The 11,786-nt window shown below is 37.7% G+C and overlaps 1 protein-coding gene across 1 annotated transcript in view; it reads left to right on the top strand.

Annotated features, from left to right (window-relative positions):
* Nucleotides 1-2,404: 2,404 nt before the first annotated feature.
* LOC149577063 (uncharacterized) overlaps nucleotides 2,405-11,786 on the top strand; it is a 75,938-nt gene continuing 66,556 nt past the window's right edge. Inside the window, exon 1 of the mRNA XM_089821880.1 lies at nucleotides 2,405-2,757. Within this exon, the coding sequence (XP_089678006.1) occupies nucleotides 2,422-2,757 (336 nt within the window). The 5' untranslated portion in view covers nucleotides 2,405-2,421. The remainder of the gene's footprint in view (nucleotides 2,758-11,786) is intronic.

Below are 11,786 nucleotides of genomic sequence, written 5' to 3'. Positions count from 1 at the left end.
ACCGACAGTCTTTTTTGCCAGCTCCACCTTGGCTCAGCCAATTCCAATGGAAATGGGTTACTCATGGACAAATTTTCTGCTTTCTTGGCATTCCCTTTGCTTTCCAAGCTTCCCCTGTGGAACTTTGGAATGCTGTGCTTACAAAGATTAGCAAAAAGCTTGATTATTGGATCACTAAGCCGCTTTCTCTTGCTGGTAAATTCCAGATTTGTTCTAAGATTTTGGCTGCCACCCATGTGTATTATTCTTCTTGTTGGGCTCCCTCCAAAGCTTCCTATCTCAAATTAGAACATTTGCTCAAAGATTTTCTTTGGGCCTCTAGTTCTGACCATCATGGTTTTCACAGAGTTGCTTGGGATTTCTGTTGTCTCCCAAGAGAATCTGGGGGTCTCGGCCTACTCTCCACTCGAAAGTGAGGCCTTGCCCTCTGTGCTAAATGGATTATCAGAGCTATTTCTGGAGATGAAGCCTAGAAAATTCTTGTCAAACATTGCATCTCTTCAGGCTTCCCTGCTAACAGACCGACATGGAAGGGGATTGGTTTTCAGACCCTTCTCACTATGCGTGAACTAGTGGTCATACAGGGCTCTTTTGTTATAAAGAGCATCTAGAAAGCCTGGGAAGCTGTTAAACCTTGGCTTCGTTGGGCTGGTGATGAGTTTCGCAATGGGCTGTCCTTAAATCAACAGAACATTTGGTGGTCTCCCCTGTTTGCCTTCCAGGGTATTCCTCTTGCCAAGACTCAAGGTGCCAGTGCTCTGTGTTTCTTTAAATGTGGCATCCGCACTACCAAGGACATTTTTTCAAGAGTCACCATGAATTTTAGGTCATGGGAGGATATGCAAGTTCAATACCGCCTTGTTCGTGCCGATCGCCAGACTTATGAACTTCTGTTGTCTTCCATCCCTGTGCACTTACTTCATAAAGTGGGGATTCAGTCTGTTCGTCCTTGGTGGTATGATTGTAAGTGGTTTCCTGCCACTCCATTTACCAATTATAAGCCCAATATGGGATACAGATGGCTTTCGCTCCACCTTCCGATGGTGGACACGCTTAATCAAGGGTGGCATTTGCATTCTTCACTTTCTCAATGGAGAAAACGGTTTGACACCATTTGGAGTGCCATTACAGAACCTAAGATTGCGCACTTTGCTTGGTGCCTTGCCTTCCAAGGTCTTCCCCTGGGGCCTCGGCTCAAGCACATTGGGGTTCCTGATCCCAGATGCCCCTTCTGTGGCCAACCTGAGTCCTTTTTGCATATTTTTTGGTTTTGCAAGCGTGCTCAGAATTATTGGCACTGGATTCATGATTTTTTCAAGCCTTTCAAGCCCGAACCTTTTTCATGGCACATGATCCTGCTGAGTGATTCCCCCATATTTCCTCGGAAGTTTTTCCAGATTTGGTATACTTTCAGGATGGAAATTTTGTTTTCTCTATGGAAAGATAGGAATGCAGTTTTATTCACTCACAGTTTTTTGGATGTTAACATTGCAATGTACACTAAGGCATGCATTTGTAACAATTTCATTATGCAGATACAGGTGCAAGCTAATAAAGTTTCCCTGGAGGTTGCCCACTTACAGGAATTGTTAAATCACTGGGGCAATGCTCCTTGTACCATTGCCAGAGTGCCTCTGGATGTCTCGGCTGATGCCTCCTCATCTCGCGGTCGCCGTTCCAGACGCCAGTCCTTTGGCTGCCATTCTCACACGCCGCGCTCCCAGGGTCCCCGCCACCGCTCTCCCAGCGGTGGTCATGGCGGTTGGAGGCGCCGCTCCGCTTCCCCACTGCATTGTGGTTTTGGCTGGTCCCCAGCTCCCCCCCCCCCCCGGGTGGGCTTTTGGCCGGTCTCCGGCTCCTCCCCTTGGACGGGCGCACTCTGGCAAGTTTTCCCAGCTGGCCTTGGCAATTTCTCCTCCACGGCCAGACAAGAAGGATGCAGAGACTGCAACTACCCCAGATCCTGCAGATGCTGCTGACGGCTGGACTGTTCCTAGTCCGCCTCACAATCCCATTGATGCGTGGGGATTTCCTGACAAAGATGATCCTCCTCCCTCTACTGATACTGCCTTGGTAGCTTGAAGTTGTTTAAAATGTTTTTTTTTTATGAATAGTTTATAGTTTTTGGCTGCGGCCATGTTGTTTATTCCGGCTTCCGCCGATTGAACTCATTCGCGAGGTGATCCTGTATCCCTCGACCTTTTTTTGTGAATTGTAATATTAGTAAATTTTATTAATTGAAAAGGACTATTCATAAAAAAAAGATATTTAAAATAGTATTCTAGTAAACAAATAATCAGTGAAAATGGCTTTTAAAAATAATCCAGCATCTGAACTGCCTATCATGTGAGTGTGCATTTTCATTCAAAATGCATTTAAAAGGAGACCTTATCCTCGGTTATCTATCCTCTCAATTTCTCCATGGCAGCTTCATCGTTAGCTTCAATTCAACACGCTTCTGTGAAGCACCAGACGCCCGTTGCACGCTGCCTCTGTAACTCGATCGTCAGAACTCCACCTCAAAATGCTGTGTGTAAGAGTAGCCTCGAATCTCTTCGTTCACAGGTGTTGCAGACGAAACATCGATCAACAGGGCGCGGTCACGTGAATTACCGAGTGCTTAAGATTCAAGCAGCTAAGAAAATAGACAAGAGCAGAAGCTTCCTGATGAGCTCTACGCTTATGGCCAAAGAAGAGGATAAAGAGAAGGTAGTCGAGCTCTGCCATTCTATTACAGAATGGGCCAAAGAAAAGCAGGTGTTTGTTTCTCACTTTACTTCAATCTTTTTCTTTATCTTAATGTAGCTCTATGGAAGTATAGAGAAATTCATATAAGGCGCTTAAAATGTAGGTGGCATTGACATTTTAGATTTACCCAGGTCTTGTAAAGCAGCTCAATTTTCCGACTCTCCAAGCTTCCCCAGAACTGCCTGAATATTATTCTCTGTTGAGATACTGGGTCACGGATCCCCTGGCTTTGCTGAGGTGAATTGGATGTTTACATAATGTTGCACTGGGTAATATGTTAATAGATACGGAGGTTATATGGTAGGGTTCTCTGACGAAGCAGAATCTTTAGAAATGATATGTATTTGATAGTTGTTCAATCTATGCGGGGAAGACATAAAAAATAATGCTATAGATCAACCTATGACTGTTTACATTGAGATGATAGATTATAGTTGTGCTTGCCTTGAAAGAAAAATTGCATTATCAATAATGATATTAATGTTTTTTTGTCCCTCATTGTAGCCCATCACCATGGGGATGTATAGAGAGGATATCTCTGTGTACAACAAGATGGGAAGCTATAGTCCATCTTAACCTTGAAAACCTAAGAGAAGTTAGTGGGAAAATGATTCAATGTAGATTTGCCCACCTTTAAGATATTCTCGTATTGTTTAAAGGAATATCATCGACATATTTTCTTAGATTGGTGAAATTCCTTTTTAGCTACTGTCGGGGTCATACCTTTACCTTAGGTGCTGCCAGCACGTAAACTTCTTGTTGAGATTTTTGTAAGCATTAATGTGACTCACCAGATGGGCAGCAGAATGCACTTATAATCTAAGGGTGATTGGCCTCTTTGTATGAGAGGAGCAGCTCTTTTCATGATGGAGTTACTTTTAGGGTTTTAGGCACTTTCAACCAGAAGTACAAAGAGGACAGAAAGGTAAAATAGTGAAAAGGTGAAGAACAGACGAATCCTAGATGAATCAAAGACCGAAAATCATCTAGAATTGGTTAACACAAACAATCAAAAGAAGTGCGATGTCCTCTGACTGAAATGGGAAATTATTAATAAAACAAGTTATAATTAAAATATAAATAAATGAAGTAATATAATATAAATTACATCAACTAAATTTAATGAAAGGTCAAAAGATATATAATGAAGAGTTGTGAATCCCTCAAAATAAGATAAAAGAGAGAAGAGTCCATTTGAAATAGGATGTGCAGGAAGGAAGAGGAGAACAAGGAATTAAAGAAGGATTAACAGAAGAAAGTTTGTGAAAAATATAATGAAATGACTCACTCAAAAGAGGACAATGATGAAGGGTTGTAACTTCTATCAAAGATTTGTAATTACGAAGGGTCAAGATACTTCAGAAGGGTTGCAATTATGAAGGGTGCAACTCTTTGAAGGAGGGACAATTATGAAGGGTTGTAACTGTTGCTAAAAGGCAGACATGATGAAGGGGTGTGACCTGTCCCTCACATGAGAAAGTATAAAGGGAAAGAAGGGTCAGATAGAAGGGGGAAGAGATCTAGACCAGATTCAAAAAGGAAGTATAAGGTTGGATCTGAAATAAGAATGGAGAAGGAAATAATAAACTAAGATATGAAGATTTAGAAGAAGATGTGCAAATCTTAAATGGGATATGTGTGGATCTAAAAAGTAGTAAAGACAGATTGAGAAGTGAGAGATAGGAAGTGAAAGGTGCAAAGTTTCTGCAAATTATTTGGACTGAATATAGACTGGATTCTATCTTCTTTATCTCCTTATAGCTTGCTGTGAATAACTTCAGATTATTGCCTTTAATTGGATTAGAAATGTAAATAAGAATTCTGTCTTTTACTTCTGCAATTCATATGAGGGCAGTAATGACTAAGAAGCAGACTTGTATTTGTTCTTGTGTGCTCTTAGACTTCATTCTTACCCTCTAGAAGTATAGGAGCCAAGGGACATGTCCTTAGAAGAGACATGTCTCTCCAAAATCATTTACCTAACCTCTAGAAGTCGGTGACTTTCTAAGGATAATTAAATATTAATTACAACCACAAACAATGTTGTTAGATTAATAATAATACAAACTCCTAAGGATAGACGCCAATATTGCAAGGGAATAATGCAAAGACTTGGTCCTTTACTTATCATGCTATATCAGATCTGATCGATCTATTATCAGATCAATATGCTTAACAAGTTACAGATTTAATAAACTTGATAATCATACTGAGAGATCATATCTAGCAACATCAATAAAGATGAACAAGCAAGAATTGATACTCTATATCTATCTGAATCTCCTTAGCACGTGGTATCATAGAACACATGATACAATGTCATATTACTAAGCCTGTAGTATGACAAATCACTGCTACTAGTGATAATAATATTGCAAAGAATACAATGTACATGATAAATCTGAAGAATAATTTAATTTCTTCATTTATCCAAGTTGTGACTCATAGATATTGGTATCTCTATATCACAACATGATCCTGAGTTTAAGACCTGCTAGAGTATAGGATAAACCCAAAGAGTAATAAAATTCTTCCTTTATCCAAATTGTGACTCATTGACATAGCAATGTCAACATCACAATATGATCTTGAACTCATCTAGATCTTACAGTAGAACTCTATTGTTTAGCACATTATCTAAGAGGTCGTCATCTCTCATAATGTCTTTTATACAAGTGTTCATTATGTCAGAGATCGTCACCTCTTAAATAATGAATACAAATGGTGGAGCCCATAACAGTCAATAGCCTGACAAATAAAATTATTTTATTACAAATAGATTATAATTCAACCATACCAAGTCTTCTCCTGAAGTGGTCTATCTTCACTTTAGATAGAGGTTTGGTGAGTATGTCTACTGTTTGATCTGCAGTGCAAATGTATTCTAATTTTATAGAATTCTCGTGTACCATATCTCTTACATAATGGTAAGGAATTTCAATATGCTTGGACCTGTCATGAAGCACTGGATTCACTGAGAGCTTAATGAAACTCTGATTATCAAAATGAACAATCGTAGGATTCATATTTTGCCCAAATAATTCCACAAGTAACTTCCTAAGCCAAACTGCTTCTCGAGAGGCCATCACTGCTACAATGTATTTAGCTTCTGTGGAGCTTTGAGCTACTGAAGACTGCTTTTTGCATATCCAAGATATCATTGCTGATCCTAAATTGAAATAGCATCCTGAAGTACTTTTTTTGTCTTTAACACTTCCACCCCAATCTGAGTCAATGAATCCATGTAAATCTAAACCAACCTTCTCGTGTTTGAGTCCAAAATTAAGAGTGCCTTGTAAGTATCTCATAATGTGTTTAACTGCAACTAGGTGAATCTCCTTTGGCTCACACATAAACTGGCTTAAGGCATTAACAACATAGCAAATATCAGGTCTTGTATTTACTAAGTACATAAGGGACCCAATCATCTGTCTTTACATAGTAGAATCTATGGAAGGTGATTCTATAGCTGCTTCTTTAAGTTTATGTAGATTAATCTCCATTGGAGAAGACATAGACTTGCAATTCCACATTCCAAATCTCTTCAAAATGTCTGATGTATGCTTCCCTTGATTAAGTATGATATTGTCAAAATTTTGCCGTACTTCCACTCCTAGGAAGTAATGAAGGAGTCCCAAGTCTTTCATCTCGAATTCTCTTGTCAGATCTTTCTTGCATTGAACTATAAGATGATCATTACTTGTTATTAATAAATCATCAACATACAGTATCAGAATTACTATATCATCTTTATCATTTTTATAATATAAATTTGGATCAGCTTCATTGTTGGAGAATCCTAAGCCGGTGAGATACATATCAATTCTTTCATTCTAGGCCCTTGGAGCTTGTTTAAGCCCATAGAGAGCTTTCTTGAGCCTGCAAACAAAAACATTAGAATCATGAGTTTCAAATCCTTCAGGTTGCTCCAGATATACTTCTTCTATAATCTTTTCATTTAGGAATGTTGTTTTTACATCCATTTGATGTACTTTCCATCCCTTCTATACTGCAATTGCTAAGACTGCTCTTATGGAGGTATATCTAGCAACAGGAGCAAAGGTTTCTTCATAATCAATCCCTTCTTTCTGAGAAAATCCTCTAGCTACAAATCTAGCTTTATACTTTTCAATATTACCATTAGTAGTATGCTTTATTTTATAATATCCACTTGGAAGAAACAATAGATTTTCCTATAAGTCTTCGAACAATTTCCCAAACATCATTCTTCATAATAGATTGATATTCTTCTATCATAGCTTCTTTCCAAGCTGTATGTTTAATAGCGCCAAAAGGATTTGTTGGTTCTGTTTTGGATAAATCACTCATGTTTGTTGTATAACTAGAGAATCTTTTAGGTCTTTTGCTTTCTCTGACTGTTCTAGAAGGTGCAGCAAAGTCTTGAGCTGCCTCGACTGTTTTAATGGCCCAAAGTGGTCTTTTCTTTGAATTTTGAGTTTCTTTAAGATTTGGATTTTGAATTTCATCTTCAATTTCTTCTAAGTTCTCCCTCTACAACCCAGATTCACTATTTCTTTCAAAACTAGGTAAAGGAGAAGGTTCTTCAGAACTTAGGGCTCTTTTGAATGTTAGATTTTCTTCAAAAATTACATGCTGACTAAGTTCAATACTTTTCTGTCCAGGTATGAAAATCCTATATTTCTTAGATGTTTCACTATATCCTACAAAAATACCTTTCTTCGCAGAGGGTTCTAGTTTAGTTCTCTTTTCTTTTGGAACATGGATATATATGGACAACCAAAAATTCTAAGATGACTTATAGTAGGTTTGACCTTAGTAAATACTTCTTCAGGAGTTTTATCTCTAAGGTAAGAATACGGGCTTCTGTTTTGAATATAGACGGCAATACAAGAGGCTTCTGCCCAAAGATAATATTGTAGATTTTGATCAAATATCATAGCTCTAGCAGCTTCTATAATTGTTCTATTATTTCTTTCTGCTAGCCCGTTTTGTTCTAGATTATGAGGAATGATGTACTCCCTCTTAATTCTTGATTCTTTGCAAAACCATTTAAACAAATCTAAGGTATATTCTCCTCTGTTATCAGTTCTAAGAATTATAATTTTATGTCCAGATAAGTTCTCAGTTAATATTTTGAATTCTTTAAATCTCTTTAGGATTTCTTCTGATTCTTTACATTTTAAGAAGTAAATCCATGTTTTCTTAGTGAAGTCATCTATGAACAAAATATAATACTAGAATCCTCCAAGAGAAGGAATAGACATAGGTCCACATAGATCTGAATGAATTAATTCCAAAACATTATTTGTTTTTTTAGTGCTATCATGAAATGGACTTTTGGTGTTTTTACTCAGAGTGCACCTTTTGCATATGCTTGAGTGGTCTTTATTTAATTTAGGTAGCCCAGTAACCATCTTCTCCATAGTTGATAAGGTTTTGAAATTTAGATGCCGTAATCTTCTGTGTCAAATTTCATTTATGTCTTCAGCTTCATGAGTTAAGGCTTGAATAGGTTGACTAGATTCTGAATTCAAAATTCATACAAATATCCTTTTCTCTGACCTATCAACTTAGCTTTCTTGATTGAGGAGTTCTTTGCCCAAGTTATTACTTCGCCGTCCACAAATACAACATAATGCCCATCAACTTCCAGTGTGATTGAGTTTAGATTTCTTTTAATTTCTGGTACGTAGAGTACACCTTTGAGAAGAAGAGAATTTCCAGATTTTAGTTTCAAAGTACAATTCCCAATTCCTTTGACGGGTTGTGCTGAATTATCACCAATGGTAACTTCTCCATTGACTTGATCTGAAATAGAGTCTTGTGCTTCTTTGTATCCTATTATATGTCTAGAAGATCCACTGTCAATTACCCATGCTTTACTTGAAATTTCATTTGATAGTGATGAGTACAATACACGATTCTCAGGATCATAGATATCTTCTTCCCTAGTAACATTTGTACAGTTTGCTGCTTGTTTAGAATTCTTAGGACAATTAGATTTGTAGTGTCCAAACTTTTCACATTTGAAACACTTTATTTTGGATAAATCTTTCTTGGGTTTTCCATTCATTTGATTTCCCTTTTTTTTCTTGAAATGCTTCTTCATGCCCTTATAGGAGTTTGTATTAAGAACATGAAGTTCTTCATCTTCTGTTTTCGGTTTCCCTCCTTTCTTTAGTTTTCTGGATTTTTCTTGAAGACAATTGTTCTTAATTCTGTTGAAGTTAGGAAGATTATCTTTGACACTTATTCCTTGTGCAAAAGTCTCCCATGAATCTGGTAATCCATCTATAGCCATTAGTGTTAATTTTGTGTCACTAATAATGATTCCTATACTTGACAGTTCATCTCTAATGCCTACAACCCTTAGGAAGTAAGAATTCATTGATTCTCCTTTCTTTATCTGAATGTGATTTAGTTGCCTTTTCAGTGTGAGAACCCTAGTTGCATTTTTGACCTCCTATGCATTTCGTAATGCTTTCATCATATCAAATGTAGTTTTTTAAGCATGGGTATGATATCATTTTTTACTCCATCTAATATGATTTGAATGGCTTTTCTATTTCCTCTACTTTAGCTAGATTTATGAGGTTCAACTAAAAGTTGTTTGGATGCTCTATCAACAAATTGTTTTACATCATTCTCTTCAAGAATCATCATGATTCTGAATTTTCAGGCATCAAAGTATTCTTTCCCATCAAACCTGTCCTCGGGTCTAATTGTGTATGCCACTGAAGATAGGAGATAGTTGCTAGATATATATAAAGTCTGATTACTGAATTTTGTAGAGCTTAGGGCCGACTACCAGAGCTTTGATACCATGTAAAGTTTCTACAAATTCTTTGGACTGAATATAGACTGGATTCTATCTTCCTTATCTCCTTATAGCTTGCTGTGAATAACTTCAGATTATTGCCTTTAATTGGATTAGAAATGTAAATAAGAATTCTGTTTTTTACTTCTGCAATTGGTATGAGGGTAGTAATGACTAAGAAGCAGACTTGTATTTGTTCGTGTGTGCTCTTAGACTTCATTCTTACCCTCTATAAGTATAGGAGTCAAGGGACATGTCCTTAGAAGGCACATGTCTCTTCCAAAATCATTTGCCTAACCTCTAGAAGTCAGCAACTTTCTAAGGATAATTAAATATTAATTACAAACACAAACAATGTTGTTAGATTAATAATAATACAAACTCCTAAGGATAGACGCCGATCTTGCAAGGGGAATAATGCAAAGACTTGGTCCTTTACTTATCATGCTATATCAAATCTGATCAATCTGTTATTAGATCAGTATGCTGAACAAGTTATAGATTTAATAAAAGGGGCAGTAGCTGTTGAACATATGTATCTTTTCATAACCAAATTGTGTGAACTCTTTCATAAGAGCTTCTATAGATGAAAGGGTGCGACTCCTTGTACTTAAAGAAGATATAAAAGAGAACTTCATTAAAGAAGGGTAGGAAGCCAAGTAGGGAAGATCCAAAAAACACAACAAATAAAGATATCCAATAAGAGATTACTAAAGAATCAAGAGTAGAGTGTAATGTTCCCATCATAAAATAAATAATTAATCAAACCTTGGTTAATGGGCTGATTGATTTAGTATATCTCGGACCCATTTCTATATATTTGTTTCTGTAGGTGTGGCCGTCGGCTATTTTTGTAAACCCTCGGGAAGTTTCTCCGAAGGATATTTAAGCATGGCATGTAGGTAGTTGTTGGTATGCGATTTAGATTATTCTCTCTGTATTGTGAATTCCTATTGGAGTTCATGTGTTCGTCATTTCGAAAGTGAAAGACTTTCCTTACTTGGCTATTATGGTTTCGGTGCGACTCAACCCTCACCCTATTCCGTCTGTGTATTATTTAGCTCGGATTTGGCAAATCGGAGCATCATTTGTATATGCAAATATCATTGTTTCCAGAATATATCTATCTTTATTCGTAGGTGGCAATGTGCGCTCTGTATTTATTAATTCCTCTGTGATTGATTAACTACATTATTTCGTAAGCTTTCCCCTATCACCCTTCCACAACTCTCATTTCGGACACCTTTTCCTGTCACCATCCAACCGTACGACCTGCACCACCAACTGTACGACCTACACCAACCGTACAACCTGCTTGTTGTGCTTGGTTGCCACTGTACGACCACTATCCTCCCCCCCTCACCATACGGATACTGGTTTCACCTTCAGGTTCAGTAGAAATCGATTCCTAAGGTGCAATTTTGGAGTGGAGGAAGGATTTCCTTGGCCATTGTTGGAAAGGAACATTACAGTGGTATTAGAGCCAACGATCCTACTAGCTTGTGGACAGTGAATGAAAGTTTAGAGCCGAAAGAGAAGAAGATCCCATTCAGTTGATAGAATGGCGGATCAAGAACCCACTACCACCGAACTCATGGCACTACTAAGGGATTTTTCGAGGAATTAGGTTTAGATCAATTATACTCAACGACTTATGGAAGAAACTCTCAGGAAATTGGCAGACAACAAAATATCCGGTGAACAAAATGGTCACAGTGTGGATTCGGTGTCGGGGAAGGCAAATCCTCATCCAGCATGTTGTTGACCTTCCATGCTATTTTTCCCTCCACGCGTAGAGGTATCACAAGGAGGAAAGAACACAACCTTTGAGGAAGTTCAAGAACAAGTGAGAGAAGACTGGAAGAATGCAAATTTGGAGGAGGATATATCCTACAAAGACTACGGAGAATTGAGAATGAGATATTCCGGAGGCGGAAACCAAGGATATTATAATGATGATTTTAGAAGAAAATTGAGTAAGGTAAATCTGTCACCATTTGACGGATCCAGATCCATATTTGCCCAAGCATGGGTGATGAAGGTTGATACTTCCAACTTAATCCAATGCTAGAAGAAGAAGCAATCAAATTTGCAGCACTCCACTTGGAGGGAGTGGTGCATGAATGGTGGCATCATGGCACTATCACATTGGGGCATGACCAAGTAAATACTTATGCGGAATTTATTGAAAGATTGATAGATCGATTTGATGTTAAAGATCCAAAACTTAATTTCAAAG

The sequence above is a fragment of the Cupressus sempervirens genome, chromosome 1, assembly GCF_028749045.1.
Source record: "Cupressus sempervirens isolate cs-2001-9-10 chromosome 1, ASM2874904v1, whole genome shotgun sequence".
Lineage (NCBI taxonomy): Eukaryota > Viridiplantae > Streptophyta > Pinopsida > Cupressales > Cupressaceae > Cupressus > Cupressus sempervirens.
This window is presented reverse-complemented; position numbering and strand designations above follow the sequence as displayed.